At 39.0% G+C, this 19,184-nt stretch overlaps 2 protein-coding genes across 4 annotated transcripts in view; one reads left to right on the top strand and one right to left on the bottom strand.

Annotated features, from left to right (window-relative positions):
- Window positions 1–7,452, top strand: part of LOC119728233 (glutathione peroxidase-like) — a 32,815-nt gene extending 25,363 nt beyond the window's left edge. For all 3 annotated transcript variants that reach the window (XM_038200387.1, XM_038200388.1, XM_038200389.1), the window contains exons 4-7: window positions 298–443; window positions 1,280–1,304; window positions 2,358–2,417; window positions 3,754–7,452. In XM_038200387.1, the coding sequence (XP_038056315.1) occupies window positions 298–443; window positions 1,280–1,304; window positions 2,358–2,417; window positions 3,754–3,798 (276 nt within the window). In that variant the 3' untranslated portion in view covers window positions 3,799–7,452. The remainder of the gene's footprint in view (window positions 1–297; window positions 444–1,279; window positions 1,305–2,357; window positions 2,418–3,753) is intronic.
- A 1,985-nt stretch (window positions 7,453–9,437) lies between these two features.
- On the bottom strand, window positions 9,438–17,679 carry LOC119728235 (protein Asterix-like). Its single transcript, XM_038200390.1, has 4 exons — window positions 17,486–17,679; window positions 12,517–12,613; window positions 11,240–11,337; window positions 9,438–10,518 (listed from the first exon to the last, which is right to left on the bottom strand). The coding sequence occupies exons 1-4, from the start codon at window positions 17,533–17,535 to the stop codon at window positions 10,449–10,451; spliced, it is 315 nt and encodes a 104-aa protein (XP_038056318.1). The 5' UTR covers window positions 17,536–17,679; the 3' UTR covers window positions 9,438–10,448.
- Window positions 17,680–19,184: the final 1,505 nt, after the last annotated feature.

Raw genomic sequence — 19,184 nt, forward strand, 5'->3', positions numbered from 1 at the left:
TAGCATGTCCAGTAGACTTGATTCCATACACATGACAGCTGACATGTGTACATGTATGTATTTGAGTAATTGGTGGAAGTGTTTAATAGCAGGAATAAAGAATACAAGGTATGCAATCATCTGGTGTTGATTTTTTTTTTATCAGTTTTTACAACTTTTACCTGCTTCTCTTACAAAATCATTTTCATATTGGTATTAAAATCATTTAAAAATAGGTAAGGGAAATCTTTGCAAGTTTTTCCGATTTCGTGCATGTCAATACTATTTATGTGATTTTTGTGACTGTTTCCTTTCCAGGAGCCAGGAACTGACGAACAAATCAAGGAGTTTGCAGCAAAGAAAGGAGCTCAGTTTGACTTGTTTGATAAGATTAATGTCAACGGTGACAATGCCATTCCTCTCTACAAATTCCTTAAGAAGAAGCAGCACGGAACACTTACCAAGTATGTTTACCTCTTAAGTATTGTTGATGTACCCTAACGTGGCGCGGCCCCTAATGTGGCGCACTCCGATTTTTCGCCTGTAGCACCTAGCTAGAGCCAAACTTTTAACCGAAATTTCACAGAACGTGAGTTTATCTACCCATTACAAAGTTAGAAGAAAAAACTTTTTTGGCGTGATTTTCCGATTTTATTTCGAAGTGCACAGTGAACTTTTGAAAAATGTCCCCCAAAAATAAGAAAATAATTTTTTGACAAACTTCTTGTTGAGTATGTAAATAGAGGTAATAATGGTTTATCAGAATTTATCAATTTTACAGAAACTGTTTCAAATTAACATTTAATAATTGTTCATTTGGAATTTTCCGAGATTTATTCAAGTGCGCCACGTTAGGGAACACTCAGCTGATTTTGTGCCCAATTTCCTGACGCAAGCATTTTTAAATTTCAGATTAAATTTTATGACACCAAAATTCTTCATAGAGGTTAAATAGCATGCATTCATAAGGTAAAAGTACCATTATTTAACTGAATGAATTTGGAGTTTGTCAACAAAGAAGTTTGGCACACTGCATGAGGGAAGTCGGGGTAAACATCGAAGTGCGCTACGTTAGGGAACACCACTATATAGGAATTTATAATGGAACCCAAGATGGCTTTGTATTGGGGCACAAACATTTCCTTTTATCGACATAGATTTCTGCTTGTAACAATACAAATTTCTTGTATTAAATGTAACCTCAGTTCCGTATGAGGTGTTTAATCAAAAGTGTAAAGATTTCCTGTGGTGAAATGTTCCCGATGTGCAAGTAATCATTTTTTTCCCCCTTTTGTTGCAGTGCAATTAAATGGAATTTTTCAAAGGTATGTAGCGCTTGGTTTGTTCGTTTTTCTAAACATAAGGTTCAAACTATAGCCTCTAAGATTTTCAGTAAACCGTCATGTTTTCTCCAGGTTTTCTTGTATAATCTTAATCAGACCACGCAATCTGAGGGTGCAGTCAGATTGATGCAATTAGACAGTTTCAAAACAAGTGTAAGTTTGTGTAATGCTGTGAGCTTGTATAAAAGCAATGTCTGTGAAAACAACTACATGTAGCTGTGACATGTTAATGAGGATTAATCAACCTGCCTGTCATGAGAACAGCAATGAATTGCATTCTGTTCATTTAAAGGAGAAAAGATCGCTTTCGTCATAAACACAAATTTATGCAGCAATGAAAGTATGGTCACCAACATATAAAACTTGACTCTGGGCCTACTGACAAAAACATAATCGCTCTGTTGCTATGTACTTGATCCATTAAAGCTGATGACAAATGAAGTCAGCTAGGTCCTGCTATTAATCATTTACTTGAAATATGGGGCCATATACATCTACATGTAGGGCTTGTCTAATAAATGGGTGTACATGTACCTGTTAAAATGGGAAGATTTTCACTTGAGTTAAAAATGCTTCCTCTAAATGGCAATTAATATTGCTCTTGGAAGGGGTGCTGAAACCATGTGTCCCTTTATTTTGCTTGTTATTCCCACCCTCCCCCTTAATTTGTCCCCCTATTTCTGCAAAAATGTGGATACAAAAAGATTAAGATTTTTAAACATCTACATGTACATGTGTATGCATGTTGGGTGTGTGAAGAATCATGTTATCATTGGAGGATTCAGGATTGTAAGGGGATAATGTAAAATGAAACAGTTGTTACCTCAAGGTTTACCTCGAGGCGTTACGTGGTTCAACAGGGTTTTGTGGGGTACCTCAGGGTAAAACCTCAAGTTACTCCTTGTTAAATTTGGCATTCTTCCCTTAGGGTGGAAACTCCTTTCCATGTCTGTGTTTTTTTGGCTCTGCCCCTAAGAAACTTTAACAACAGCTGACCTTTATGTTTGAGATTGATTGCTGTCTTTTCTCTTCTAGTTTTTAATCAACAAGAAAGGAGAGCCAGTGAAGAGATACGGTCCCCAAACTGCTCCTAAGGTACTCATGCTTCGCATACTGCTCCTTGTGATAAGTGTCCTCTCATGGGTCAAAGTATCCTACTGGTGGACTTTTAAGTAATAGTTTTGTCAAAATTTCATTTTTAGATTCTTTCATTTCAAAGTGAAATCCACAAAGTGTCTACATTTATCATGTTTATGTAGAAAATGTTGTAAATGAACAAATGCATTTGCATCAGATGCGGCAGCAGTTTGTGGCCTTATGTACTATGTACATGTGTAAATGTATTTCAAGAATTTCTAAGCTGTCAACAAAAGACTGGCGCCACATAAAATGTATATGACAATCAACCATGTGATATCAGGTCCCACGCTAGTTTCAGACTTACACACATTGCAATCTTAGTGCACAGGCTTTTGAAGAACATTTTGAAAAGAAATTTGTTCGACTGGAGCGACAACTAAGTGCTTCTGTGGCTCGATTTTTGAGGACCAACTTTTTCTACCTCCAAATTCATTTTCGTGGTAATTACACAAAAACAGCAAATTTGCAATGTATAGTTGTGTGAAACCTTGTACGCTACTTCTTAACGATCTTTCCAACTATCTTTATGGTTACCATTTTTTTTAGCCCAATAATGGGTGCATTCTCTAAAAAGTACTCCTTAACTCTAACTCCCTAGCATAATTTACTAGGAACCATACCCATCCAGGCAAATTCCAACACCCACATGGGAAATCATACACACACACTGTTGGACTTAGTTTCTGGAGGTAGGCCTATGCCAAACCCAATGTAAAAGACCATCAGTTCAGGGGTACTGTACCTATCCTAACAGATTTCAACAACACCTGCTGTTGGACTTTGATGGGTTGGGTTCGGTTAGGGTTAAAGGTTTATAAGTGGTTGACTAGTAGTAGTATGTGAAGTTGACAAAATCTCTGTTGGAAAAAAATTCGAATGTGACAGAAATAATAAGCCTCTTTGTCAAGGAGAATAATATCATGTGAAGAATGCTAGCGGTACAAAAGTTATTTGTTAGCCTTAGGTGGTGCAAGAATATAGTGTCAACACAAGAAAGGGAATTAGCTTAGGAGGGCATATGAATTAGTTATCTGGAATGCATTGCAAGTGTCAATAATTGTTGCAGTGCAGCAGGCAGCACCATGGTGCTAGCCTCAAACAGTGCTATCTTAAAAACACTATGTTTGGTGCTTTAATACACAATCCGAGTGCAAAATCTCATAGATTTGGCTCCCAAAATATGTCCCTTCTGAAATGTGGCAGTATCTACATGTAGTCCAAGATAGGATACTGGAATTGTAATATATACCAACAGTGTTATTATTTTACATTCTTTCCTTGTATCGTGCAGGACATAGAGAAAGACATAGTAAAGGAACTTGATCAACCAGAATAGATTTGTGTAGAATGTCATCATCCCCTTCAATGAGTTGATTGGAGCACCTCTAATGCTGCAAGATAAGATGCTGATTACCTGCCTCCATCAGTCCAGATTATAGCTGTTCTCATACCAGTGGTGTATGTAATGGATTCAGTCTCTGCTCTTACATCCCTCATTCCATCAGTGATAGCAATCAGTGCATGATGCTGGACCAGCATATACCTCACTCAGTTTGACATCACTACTTCAGTTGCTACAAGTAGAAGCCATTACTGAGATGGTGCCATGTGCAAGCATACATGCGCTTTGGCATGTTGCAAACCCCCTTTCAGCCGAGGGAGCACCAATTTGAGCATACAACCTGCAGGCGAGCATGGTACCACCGCAGTATTCTCGGCTTATTGCCATTACCAGAATATTTTGTATGGCTCTCAGGTGTGTGAAACATTGTAAACAAATATTGACTGCCTTGAGTGGCATCTTGTCTCTCAGTGGTCTGTAGAGCATTTTTTCCTGAGAATCCAAGATCCCTAAGGAAGGCTCGTGTTACTGTACTATTGTGTTAAAGCAAGTAATGGTTTTTTGTATATAGCCTTGGCTATATACTGCACAGTTTACCAAAAAGCTGATAGAGTTGTTCCCGTTCAATACAGATTTGCAGTTCAAGTTGCTTAAAGGTCGAATGAAATGTAATGATGAATGGCACACAACATTTGTATTCATTGTTTTTAATGATCGATATACAGATTACTGATTACCAGCAATGGACACAGTTCACTGGGGTTTCACATACACTCAATTGAATCCAGGTAATGTCTTATGTATTGTTTTTAGAAGGTTTGTACGATGGTGCTACTGTCAGTTTGTGGTGAAATGTAACAGCCGTTTCAGACTAGCATTCCAGAGCCATGCCAAGCCAGAAGTATTAGGGGCAACTCTACTTGGCCCTAATAGATGTTGTTTTCAGACCGGCAAACTTAATCTATTATAAATGTCCCATGACTAGACTGCAGCAATCTTGCAACTATACTTCTACATCAAATTGCCCAAGTTTCATATGAAGAATATAATTCCAAACCTTAGGAATAAATAGTTTCGGCATGACTTTAGAATGCCAGTCTGGAATGGTTGCAAGTACTGGGACTTGATCCTGAGCAGTTAACACAGATTGGATGATATTCAGTAATGTTTCTTTTAAATAATAAAACAATTTTTTCACACAATAAATTGAGGACTGTATTTACTGTGGTAATGGAATTGGCCTGTACGTGTATGTGCAAATATTAAGTGATTTTTACCGTTATTAAAGTAATTTATTTTAATGCTTGTGTGGTTTTAAAGATGACTTCACTTATAGATGTCAGAGAATGTATATTTTAGACTATTTGGTCAGTACTGATTGAATTATTTTAGATAAGTGAGTAGTTGATGACTTTGTAGAACCAGTAGTACCAGGCTGAGAAACTAACGAAATGAGACAAACCCATGTATGAAAGCTGGCTGTAGATCAGGCTCCATGAAGGCTGAGTCTTAAACCGTTACCATAACGAGGGAATCAGCTGGATCTCTGCGTGCTCGCCGTGATCGCAGCCAATCAGACAGGAGGGTCTCTCTCCTTTCAAGTTTCTAATCCTGCATCTTATCAAAAAAATTGAAAAAAAAAGTAGAGTTTTTCTTCTTCCCATTTGCATTGATAAAAGTTATCAAGGTTCTAAAGTATGTTGGTGATATTTTGTGTTTCAAATTAACTTTCTTTTGAGTTGAGATGCATAATTATATGCATCTTATAAATTGGACTGAATTTATTGTAGTTTTGAACAAAATGTATGGCTTCGCTTATTTGAACAAGTGAACTACATGTACATTTGTTTGTGGTTATATCAGTTTGTATTGCACTTTGATGAAATTATAGCAGTCTATTGATAAAACCAATTAATTCAATGGGGATTGACACCCCTCCCCCCCTCAAAAAAAATTAGACATCACAATTTCAGATGTGTAAATATTCAATTCTTGTGCACTTTGATCCCTTTTGGATGGCTTTGGCCAATACATTTCGCAGTTAATTTGAAAGTTACAAAGCATTTACCTGACCATTGATAAAAAGTTCATTTAGTTTTAAAGGCATATAGGATCATTTGCATTTATCCAAAAGTATTTATTATCAAAGAGCGTACTTGGATTACAGATCGTACTTGGTACTAAACACCCCACAAAATTATTCCGTCTGGCTTGCTGCCATTTAGCAGAAATCAAGATGTAAGAAATGTCTGTGATTTTCAATGGTCAGTCAATTGATTGATTTTTGGAAATACAGACTGCTATGGATGAAAACATGTTTTGTGATCAAAATGCTTTGCATGGTTTTCACAGTTTTTGAGACTGACATTCTTCTTTGGATTTTGAGTGTTGTTATTATTGGCAACAAACAAAATGCACACACAAAATGATCCATAAAGGAATTGCCTTGCAGTGTGACTCATACCTGAAGGATGTTTGAAATATTTTATGCAAGGAGTTGTTAATTATTGTGTGTATTCATGCTATTAGATTGTCAAAGTCTGCAATGAAAAAAAAAAATGAATATTGAAAAACCTAAGGATTTCTCAACATGTGACTGAAGATTTTTGTTATCTTTCAACAATACCAATACCTTAAAATATGCCGGAAAAATGCCAGGAATTGCACTTATATAGAGACATCAAGTAATAAGTGTAACAGTATTTTTTTTTTACATATATTAGGGCTAAATCTAATCTTGGGCAACTACATTGTATATACAGACTACCTGGTCTACTTGCAAACTTGCAAGACAAAAATAATGCTTGCATTTTGCCTCTATGTGAAAAGGAAATCTCAGAAGTCTTTACAGATGTTCTATCTGTGCTGTTGTTAAGTTCCACCCCTTAAAATACCTGGGTATATTTTTGAATCAATATTTTTCTGGCAGTACTAAAGTTATTCAATTTTGAATGAGACATTGAACAGAAAAATTGGCCCATATTATTGAATGGTGACTTGGCTATTTCAAATTATTTGCTGCCCAATAATAATTCATCTCTCACAGGTTCTTAACCCCTATCAGAATTGATAATACAGTATAGGGACCTGGAACCAGTCTACTTACATGACAGATCTGCTTGTGCATAAAAGCAACCCCCCCCCCCCTAAAAAAAAAAAAAAAAAACAGCCCAACAAACCAAACAAAGCCTTTTCAGAGGGTTGCAGGAACACAAATTAGAAATACAAGGAGATTTTTTGGGGGTGTCTATTTTTTAAATAAAAACATACAAGTTGAAAAGTTAAAGTAGAAAAGAAATTGAATTCATTAACCAGCACAGACTACATCTTTGAATTAAGTTTTGCATGCATCATTTGAAGGTGATTAGTTTTCATGGATGACCTGCCTCTTCAAGCAGGGCAAATTTTAAAATTTCAGCTCATTCTCAAAACGCAAGACTTGTCCCTAGATGTGTGTTCTGGAATAGAAGTCTTGCCTAAAAAACGTTAAGAGTGCAAGGGTTATGCATATATATTGTGATGAACCTTCCAAAATCAGGCCCTTCCATACTTTTTTTAAATTCTGTGATGTTTATTTTAATGCAGCTGTGTGTGATCTATAACCTGAAATGTAATAAATATACATGTATGTTCAATGAACACAGATAACTTATATAATAGTATCTTTATTCACATCATTGTGCTACGTGTATATTGTTATTTTGCTGAATACGTTGCACGTGGAATAAAATATGATGAGATTAAAATGACATGTCCATTTCAAGAAAAGCAGTCAAGGAAAGTACACAAAAAGCAGCTGTGATTCATCATTCGTGGCATTTTGTCATGTTTGTTATGGAAAATGACAGGCTTGGGGAGACAAATGTTCCCTTCACGCTCCCCCAGCATTTTTTTATTGACAGGCCCCTCCCCATGGACAAATTAGCCCCACCTATCCCATTGCCTCCTAATATACCCCTGTTTGCATAACACGATACCTGCACTGGTTAAATACGCCCTCAACCACTTTGTTGACAAAAATCCAAAGTCCACATGAGCCTTCCAGCATACAAATAGTTTTATCTTGGAGTCATTTACAAGAGGGATCATGTGATATATGTGATATAAATGCAGCTTGACTATATTTGCTTATACATGGACGTATTTGGAGTAGATTCAGTATTCATGAGCCAGCTCCTAAAGTTTGAGAACTTTGAGAACCCAGCATATGGATCCGTGTGGAGAATCAGTCCGAGTAAATTGTCTGCATAGTACTACATACAAAAAGTGTTCATTATACTGAACTTTCAACAGGATTCTGTAAGTTACATGTGACAGATTAAATTGGTATTAACTGGATCCTTCAAGAACAAGGCAGCAGCACCAATTCCGTGGCAAGTGACGCATCTCACCAATAAGTATGGCAGAGGAAGACAACTCCAGTATTTCCACACCAGATATTCAAGGAACAGAAGACGAACCAGAGTATTCCAAGGAAGAAGGCTCACTGTTATTCACAGCAGCCAAGTTCTTGGGAGCAGCAGTCCTGCTAGCTGTAATAGCCTTCGTTGGCTACTACATCGGACATCCTGATGAATTTGCATAATGCACAGATGCATGGTTGCGGAGGCAAGTATTCATCAACTTTGGAATGTTGGGTATCCGTATGGGTGATATGAAACTCCAAGATGGGCAGAAAGGAAAGATTGTTCTAGAGGTAGCGAGTGTCAGCAAAGCCTACTTCATGTTACGACAGCCACTATAGGTATAGACAACATAACAGCCCCTAACACATTTTTATGCTTTTCCTAAAGCGAAATGGTCTACATCAACTCTCAATGTTATCAAAGACTGGTTGGCTTTTATCCTGATCAGCTGCTGAACTTCAGCATAATGCAATCATCAGGCATATTACAACTGGAAATTTAGAAGGAAAAAAAAGGAAATTCCAAACACCACAAGATTTTGTACAGTGTTTCTCAATTAGTGATGGCATTCATGAGAAGTAAAAAATAAGGAAATCAGCTAATCCCAAGAAATGCCTCAGCACTTTAGTATTGGGGCCATTGTACACTGGTTGTTACTTTACTATCCTTTTTCTGTCAGACTTATATCCTTATGAATTTTAACATATTTAAAATCTGAACATGTATTACAACGCATTCATTTCACAAGCATTCAAGACTCATTCAGGTGAACACATTCAGGTGAACACAAGCTTCTCTTACATACGCCCTCCCCCCCCCCCCCCATTAAAAAAAAAATCAAAATTAACATTTGTTTCTTTTCAGATTTTTGCGAAACATGGACACCCACCAAAGGCAAAGACCTTGACATATGGACCCAGACGTGAACCTGGACATAGTTGTCAGCAGGTGATTAGTGCAGATACTCCATGAGCCAAGCCTACATGTATGTTAGTCTTCCCCATGCAGAAAATACTGGGACTAACTTCAATGAGGACAGAAAGAATTACAAAGGGGGTGCCTAGTCATTTAAGATGACCAAAGGTGGATCATTTTCCAATTATCTATGATTGATTTTTGGAAATGGCTACGATGCATTCCAAATTTTTGTTGTGCTTTTCTTTCTTCTTATTTTAAAACACATTATCTTATAATTACCATAAATAACCAGTATAAACACAGACCAAATTTATATTAAATTATGACATTTTATTCAATAACCGTTTCTAGGATGTGAAAGCAAGATGCAAATACCACACTAGTAAAAACAATAATTGGATATCATTTGATGGTTCTCATTTCAAATTAAATGTTAACAGGTATTAAACAATCTTTTTTATTATTTATGTGTTTTTGTTTGTAAATTTTGTTTTTGTTATTGCAATGCAACTGTAAATGTACTTTTCAAAAATGCCATTCATCTTATAGATGCTGAAACGGCAGTACTTAGTGCATTCACAATCCTCAGATCGATTGCAACACAGATTAGTAGAATTGGAGTTATTTGGGGGGAGAGGGGGTACTTGCAATTTATTTTTATTTTTTTTTTATTAAGATTTTAAACTATTTATTTCATGTTAAACTTTAGCCAAGCAGAATGCGTAAAAAGCATCTGAAAACTTTGAAGGGGCTTGGTACTACTACTGTTACTGTTACTCAGTGGAAGATCCAGGGGGTGCGGTGGGGGCACGCCCCGGCTGTCACTTGTGAGAGACTCCCCCCCCCCCCTCCAACACATTTGTTTTTTACACAAAGGCAGATGGGGAGGGTCAACAAGTTCAATATATGCCCCCCCCCCCCCTTACAAAACCGAAGTGTCAATTTTGTTTTTTTTTGGGGGGGGGGGGTCATTAAACTAGAAGAGGAGTGGAGATGACTGTTTTTTCAAATCGATGCTTCTCATCCCCTTCCCTGTAATAATTAAAAGGGGCAAAAGAGCGCCCCCTATCATCAAATGAGGTCAAGTCTCCAGCCCCCCCCCCCCTTCCCCCAACAATCGTGACAATTTGGTTATGGATCCGCCCAGGATTTTAAAGTGCAAGTTCCTTCACCACACTCTAACGGATATTTTGTAGATGATTGTACGTATCAAGAACCCAATTTCTCTTATTTTTATTTCATCTGCGAATTTCTATATTACAAATGCTGTAAAATGCCTTTTTTGGTAAACTAATGAAGCGGAGCTACTGAAGCATCTACTTATTGCCATGGTAACGTCATAGGTTGAGGATTCTGCAGGTATGACATCACAACAGCTGAAATGGACAACCTGTGACAGGAAAGATGGGAAAGATAATGAAATAATGCTGTAACATGACACTAGTATCAAGACATGAATATTTGTAGGTTTAAGTCTGTGGTTCCATAGCTTCATCAAACAGCCAACTGTCTTTTTGTGAATATTTAAAATGTACTGTCCGTACTCTTCTACAAATTCAGTTAACTGCAACCTACTTATCTGTAGAGCCACTACTAATGCATATTTCCCTAGACGGCGCAATTCATTTGCTAAGAGTTCACACAATAACCTATCCATAATCAGATAATCGGCATTCAAAGGCAGACGTTATATTTTTTGCTGTGCAGTTTTCTGGTAACATATCGTTGCTTTCTTTCATTTATCTGAGAGTTTTTGTAGTTCAGAATAAAGTAGAAGGTATCTTCAGTCTTCTTGTGTCGTCTTTAGTTTCTTCGCAGCATTGTAAACGTGACTTTTAACCCAAGATGTCTCCAAGGACAACGTAATGTGAGGCGATTAGAAAAATTGTCTCAGAGTTCAGTGACCTGTAACATGGAATCAGTACTATCCATGGGGCCTCCTGCTCCCTCCGTGGGCGAGTCCAGGGAGAAGTTCTCCAAGGGATTTAATCTTGACGGTGAACCTGCCGGGGAAATTCTCCCCTGAAATGCAGGATTCACCCCAATGAACGAACCAGGCATTGGTATCCCCACAGTGCTGTAAAATGCATGATTAAATGACTGAAACTTACATAAAACTACTAAACATCTGCTTGCCATCCTCTGTGCATCTTGTGTTAGAGAAACTAATGAAAGAACAGAAAACAGCAATCCATGCACACCATTTCATCTGAGGAGAGAACAGACAAGAAGAATACAATTACTAACATCGTGTGTCCATCTAAAGAGCATAATTCCTTACCCCTTGATGAGTGATTGACTAGGAACATCCCTCACACCTGAACAGTCCAACACCATATGGTAACCTCTACAGCCAAACTGTTGGACTCTGTTTATGGTGGTATGCCTCACCCCATTGGAAAGCATAATCAGTTTACATGTACCCACGGGCGTCAATCCGTAGGGGACGGGGGGACAAGTTCCCCCCCCCCCCTCCACTTTTTAAAGTGGGAGGATATCACATTGTTTGCCCCCCTCCCCACTTTTTCGTCCCCAAATAAAAATTGTAGCCTATAGCCTATATGATTTTATAGTTCAAAATAGCTGATTCGATGATATTTAAATGATTATCTTTTGCTAAAAGAAAATGGTTTAAGTGGTCAGAAATTGCCTCAGATTGCACCACAGAGTGTCTAGAATCCAAAATGTTTTGCGGCCCTTAAGCGGGCCCCGAACCCCATGTTGTTAGGGCTTCGTGCTCGCATTAGTTCTGATCAAGGTGTGTCTCCCCCCCCCCCCCCCCCCACTTTTGAGGAGCAATTGACGCCCTTGCATATACCAGTGCAGTGCTCACTCTAACAGATTCCAATAAACCCTGGTGTTGGCATTTGACTGGATGATGATTGTTATGGTTGGGGGGCCAATAGGTAGAAATGGTGATTGATACCACAAATGACCGAACAAACCAATAAACTGAAGCAAGACTTTGCAACATAAAAATCATGAGAAAACAAAAGATTGAGTCATGCGAAATAATTTTAAAGAAAATGTTATTAAGTATGTGAATGTTTTAATTATGAGATACATTGATATGATACTTTCATTTTTATCACAGACTGCAATTATTAATACATGATTTAACTGACAATATCAACTTATGACATAACTTGAGCATAATTACAACATTATTATGGAGAATGAATGGCATTGACTATTGGTCATCTTCTAAAAACAAACAGCATTAAAACAGAATTCTCCAGTATAGAGCTTCAAAATAAGTGTATGTAGTTTTTATGTTATCATCATTCTGCAAAAATATATTCCATATGAGAACAAAAACAAAAGAAAATTTGTTTCAAGTATACGTGGATACTGAGGTTTTCTGAGTGTATGTGTGTGATGCACCAACCTTCATCATAAGTCCCAGCATACTGAAGACCATTCCAAGCAGGTTCATGTAGTCAGCTGTAGGGTCATCAGGAGTTGCATCTTCTGGTGCTTTGTATCTGCAAGTAGTAGAATTAGTTCAAGTCTCATTGGTTAGGAGTTTTCTCAAGTTCACACCAACATGGACAGAACCTCATGCTCATCAGGTTACATACATGTACATTGAACTTGGAACTCCCATGCCACACCCATGCAAAGTGGATTCTCCTCAACAAAATCATCACTTGCAAGTGGTCCTAACATGGAAGTACGTGCCTTGCTATTTATGGGCATGATCTTCCCACTGACTGTTTTTATAGACATTTCTCAAAACCCAGGCCCCTGTGAACCACCTAGGTCAGATAATCACGTTGAAACTACGCGTCATCGACTCTTACAACTTCGCCCCCCCCTTCGGTGGATTTGTTCACCAAGAAACATTTAATTTACTCAAAATCAATGGTATATCTTGCATTATCAAGGTCACAGAGGTGGAAGATGCAAACTTCCGGTACTAATTAATCACTGCTGTCATTATGTTCAAAGACCGAAACGTGCTCTCAGATACCATTGCTCACTTCCTCTACATGTAATCCACAAGAACACAACTCTGATGCTTTTCTGAAACTGTGCACTTTTCTGAAACTGTGCACTAGGTCAGTGAAAAGTAGGTCTGTTGAATTTGTTGACTACGTATGCAGCAGTGGAGCTGACCTGTATTGTCTAACTGAGACTTGGTTGACTGAGATGGACACTGCCCACTAAAAAGCTGAAATCACTCCTGCTGGTTTCACTTTTCTGGATCATCCCCGCAAAAACCAAACTGGACGGTGGTACTGGCCTCCTCTTTAGAAATAGCTTAATGTTACCCAAGTGGCTACTTCTGAACTGAACTCCTTTGATTACTCGGAGTGGATTGTCAGTTACAAGCTTCATAGACTGTGTCTATAGCACCTCATACTCTACAAATAACCCCATTACAACTGGCACCTTTTTCTCTGAATTTGGTGACTGTTTGGAATCAGTTATCCTATCAGCAGAACCTTTACTTATATGCATAACTGCTGACTTCAATATGGTCGTGTGCCCGACAACCGTGATTCCCTATGTCTGATGGAAGTGCTTGAATCCATGGGTCACCAACAGCACGTCGATCAACCAACGCACCAGCATGGACACACGCTAGTTCTTATTATTACTCGTCGTAATGATAAGGCCAAAAAAAAGAATAGTTCTGCTTCCGGTTACCCGACCGACCCTATTTTTAGGCTGCGACCCTAACAATTTTATTGGCAATTCTAAAAAAAAAAAAAAAAAAAAAAAAAAAAATTAATAAATACAAATAAAATCTGTCTTTTCTGTCTTCACAAAATACCTCTCAACAACCCTTTTGCATCCAAAAATGCTTGTATTTATTTGTTTTCTTACTTACATTTGCTTTTTTTCAAAAGAAACCTCCGTTATTACAAATTCCCTTCGCGATATAACTACTTCGCTATTCGATGTCACGCACGGTGACTATAGTCACGTGGCAACGACTGGTTCCCGCCGTGCCGCGCAGGGCTAGGGGCCAATTTAGAAGACATAATGAAAATGCGGTAACCAGTCCATAGCTAGCTATTTGACCGATAGCGCGCTATCAGTACAGTGCAGGCCACTGTCAGCTGGTCGGATTCGACATCGTAAAAATGCCAAGAAAACACCGATGGAGAAAGAACATTTTTGCAAGTTAATTAACAGAATTGATCTAGCTTGTCTGTGTATGTATTTTCTGTGTTCAAGAGTTCATTTTGAGATCGCACTACTCGTATTTGGAGTGATACATGCCGCGTGTTTCCCGAAATTGTTGACCCTAAAAACAGGTCTGTCGGCCCATGGTGGGCCGCTCGCCACACACGCACGCATCACACACCTCGGAGTTTTGGCCAGCTCCCCGCGTCTTGACTAGCGTTGTGCATATGGTGCGAACGGCCTGAATTTTCCATTATTTTTTTTGAAATTATCGAACGTAAATATATTGACAATAATTAAAGGTAGGTTTTACTCACTTTTTGTTGCCATTTCGTGTATAGCTTTCGTAGTGCAATAGAAATAGTTCAGGCTAAAACTTCGCATATAATTGAATACCCCATTCAATCTGCATAAAATAATTGGCAAAAAAAAAAAAATTCCGACCGACCGACCCTATTTTTGAAAGGCATGTAATCGGAAGCAGAACTATTTTTTTTTTGGCCTAAAGTTCTCAATGATCCTCCATGCTTTAATCACCTGTTTTCAAACCTACCTGTCAAACCTGTCCTCCCTACACAACACATTTCATAAAGGAAAAGAAAATCAATTGACATTAAGACACTGAAGAGAGAGACTCACACTGTACAATGTATGTCTTATAAGTCCAACTACCTAATGAAAATCGCCCGTCGGGACTTCTGCTCCAACCTCATCATGGAAAACAGTTCTGATCCAGGGAAACTGTTTAAGATCACAAAGAACCTCCTTGGTTCATCGCAGTGAAGTTCCACTGCCTCCATTTACCAGTAAACATGTTTTTGCAAGACATTTACCGGAAGTGGTGATGGGAAAAAGTGGATGACATCGATCCTGGGACACTTTTATGAAAAATGCACATAAGTTGGGTACATTTTTGTTCCTTTCCATGGGAACCGTTTGAACAATTATTTTCTGGTTTGGTGGGTATGTTTATCATCTGCAGGAAAAGATCTCTGCTTTTCTTGCATCCTATCACAGACTAAGTAATGGTTCACTCAATGCGGTCTATGCTGATACCAAAGTGCCAATTTTCAATTGCTGTAATTGTTACATCTCAATGGCTGTAATATCTAGGGTTTATTGACAAGTCAATCAATGCTCCTTTATGGCGGTTTCCTGAAGATGACCCACTTTTACAAAACAATGGACAGTTTTTTTAAAGACCTCACTGAAGATCAGGACAAACTTTGTAAGTTCTCCAGTGGGGAACGGATTTGCTGTAGTGACTATGAAATCAGTCAAATGATGTTTTCAAAAGTGTGACAACAAGAGGTCCTTATGATGACGTTGCTTTTCCAATAATATTGCAGCAGACATTGCTTGGCATAAGGCAAACTCTCAATTCAATGACCAAAGATTTCCTTCCAGGAGGTGTGCTCATAAGTCTGACGCCTCATCTGTCCGACGCCTCATACATGTTAAGTCTGACAAAATCTTACCCCCAACCAAAACAAAGCCCATAAGTCCGACGCTTGATAATTCTGACGCCTCGTAGCCCTGACGCCCCATAATTATTAAATTATTTAATAACTATTAAATTTACTTCTATTTCGGTCCATAAGTCGTACGCCTCGTTTGTTTGACGCCGGACTTATGAGATGTCGGAGCTATGAGGCGGAACACATAAGTCCGATGCCTCATAAATCCGACACCTCATAATTCCAAAATGTTGGATTTATTAGGCATCGGAGCTATGAGGCGTAAGACTTACGATACGGCCCCATACGCTAACGTGTGCACTGTGCAAACGAACCTGGAAATTATACGAAATATAGACGTCTGAAAAGGCGGGACTACTTTTTCTATCGCAGTACAAAGTCTAAATGTGAAAATAAAAACTTGACATTTTCGGGTACCTGTTCCAAGTGGGGCTTATTTACGGAGGTAGTCCAGTAAATTGGCTACATTAATGGGGCTATAACAACTTTAATTAAATTCAAATTATCTTAGTTAAACGAGTACAGAAGCATAGACTGTTTTTTCTCATTATATGAATTATTTTTCCTTAAACATGTTAAAAGCCTACATTTAATTTAACATGGGGGGGGGGCCTAGGCTAGCCTTAGCTCTACTGAGTGGAGCGTTGAATTACGGGTACCCCTCCATACAAACGCTCCACCGATTTGCCATACTTTGGTAGCACCATACACGGTCGTCATGACGGTATGCATTTTGTGCATGCCCTCGCGAGGACAAGGCCCAAAAAACTGATAAAGAAAATACAAATGAGGAAGACAGTAACCCTGGATAGATCCACACATTCATGTTATTCAATATGACCCCTCAAATTGTTTCAAACAACCGGTAATTTTGAAAAAAGAACAAAATAGTCTGAACTTACCGCTCACAATTTAATGTGTCTGCCGAGTTGCACAGTCTATTTCACTGACATGACTGATGCATAATTCATTGCGCGCGTGTGTGACGTCACTATTGAAGAAAAACAAGTTGCGCTTACTCAATAGCTGTTTTATGTAGTCATATGTGCCCCGCGCCGTCTGACTGTGGGTTTTTGGTGCGGGGCACATATCAGTACATGAAACAGTCATTGATTAAGCGCGACTTGTTTTTCTTCAATAGTGACGTCACACACGCGCGCAATGAATTATGCATCAGTCATGTCAGTGAAATAGACTGTGCAACTCGGCAGACACATTTAATTGTGAGCGGTAAGTTCAGACTATTTTGTTCTTTTTTCAAAATTACCGGTTGTTTGAAACAATTTGAGGGGTCATATGGAATGTCATGAATGTGTGGATCTATCCAGGGTTACTGTCTTCCTCATTTGTATTTTCTTTATCAGTTTTTTTTGGCCTTGTCCTCGCGAGGGCATGCACAAAATGCATACCGTCATGACGACCGTGTATGGTGCTACCAAAGTATGGCAAATCGGTGGAGCGTTTGTATGGAGGGGTACCCGTAATTCAACGCTCCACTCAGTAGAGCTAGGCTAGCCTAGGCCTATTAAAATATATGTCGTGCAACGTTTGTTAAAGATTGCGCAGAATTCATGATAAATTGTGCACGTCATACTCCCACACAATCTTAAGAATGCGCGCCCATTCTTAAGATTGCGTGAATTAGAAGAAAGCGCACAGTGCCGTCAACAGTTCCATAGAATAGCTACTGTCCGGATATTGGGCAGAGTTAATAGCCGTATTCATAGACATAGTCATACATACCGAACTATTTTGCTGGGGCGCTTTACGTCTGTTGAATTGTTTTGTGACATACTGTCGGAATAAGACCGGTCTTCATCCACCTTTTGGCGAGAATTTTTTAAAACAAGAAAGGTTTGTGTTTACTTCAGGTGTCAGTAGCAGGCGACCCCCAGAGGCTCTGCAGCGCTAGGCCTATTTTGTTTTGAGTGTGGCGTACGCGCATGCATGGTGCACACACAAGGTGCGTTCGAGTACGAGCTACGGATCGACTCGGGTATACAAGGCAGGCGGGTAGCCACGACAGCCGGGCTAACCGAACACTCAACCTATAGCCGGCCACTGACAAAACGCCCGTTTCGGATTGGGTCTTAGTTTTTACCAAAAGATCGTATAGTTTGTTTTTACTGCTTTTTTATTTGGTTTTTACTGCAGTCAATTGCAAAACCCAAAACAGTTGAGCTGGAATTATTGCCTCAAAAGTCGCAATGAACTCCTTTTAGACTTCAAATAAAGTACATTTTTAAGTCCACTTGAGATTTCCGCTCAGGCTCATCGCTAAGGGAGGGGGGAGCGCGGTGGGGCCGACCCCTTCCCCCTCCCCCTGTTGAGCAGCTGCCCCCTCCCCATCGGCAAAAATCATAAGTATTAAAATTGGTATACCAGATTTCAAAATAAACTACTAAAATCAGATTCTGAGTCTTGGAATCATCTTTGTGTACGCTGCCAAGTTGTAACGTATGCCGAAAGCGCAATTGGCACTTTACCAATACGTGCATCATGGCGCGCACATCAAGATAATGCAAGATATACCATGTGTGTAGCTCTATAGTATACGGTAGGCCTGGCTTAAACTTTCACGATGTCTTGTCCATTAAAGCAGCAAACTCTCAGCTTTCAAAAATGTACGCCCACTTCATCTAACACGTCAAAGGCGTCAGTCTCCACACATGATAAAGAAAGATGTGATTCAAGGTTCACATCAAGTGTAGCTTCGGCATCGGAGGCGGCACATGATCACCATCCGCTCGCACATCCCCTGAGTTACGGCGCTGGTCGTTGTTGGAAATACAGATGACGGACCTGCACAGCCTCGACAGAAAGAATACAATCCAACCTTATTCAGTAAGAGAGTCCGTGACTTTCAAGCCTCGTGGGGTTTTTTTGCGTTTTAATTGGTTTGAATTCTCAATCCAGAAAGGTGAGCGTTTTGTTTTTGTTGTCGTCATTTTGGTGAATCTAATGTCGATACCGTTTTCACCGTTTCTGGATATCGGGCGCAACTGGCACCATGGACATGAGAAAGACTGAAAATACACAGACTCTAACACACATTTCATTTCTATGGCCAAGTGGACTGAGAGGAAGGCTGCGGTCGACATGGGCCAAAGTATTGCAAACTTGGTCAACGATGTCCAGATACAGAGAAACCGGTACTATGAAGGCCATTGCATAGTAAACAGTTTCTCTGTGTGAAGAATTAATCGTCATCCCTTTTATATTGTCCCGGCCTCAGATAGAGAGAGACATCAAATAAATAGGGGTTATTTTAATACGATTTAGTATGTCTTGTTCTCTCGATTTATTTTTAAAGTAAAACGATTTCAAACACCCTAGCCCATTAAGTTCTGAACTCTCAGTTAATTCTTTTTTAGATTTCAGGGGAAATTTTAATACGAATTATGCTTAGTTTTTCCTAATTTTAAAAGGAATACGAATAAGA

The sequence above is a fragment of the Patiria miniata genome, unplaced genomic scaffold (assembly GCF_015706575.1).
Source record: "Patiria miniata isolate m_02_andy unplaced genomic scaffold, ASM1570657v1 HiC_scaffold_20, whole genome shotgun sequence".
Classification (NCBI taxonomy): Eukaryota; Metazoa; Echinodermata; class Asteroidea; order Valvatida; family Asterinidae; genus Patiria; species Patiria miniata.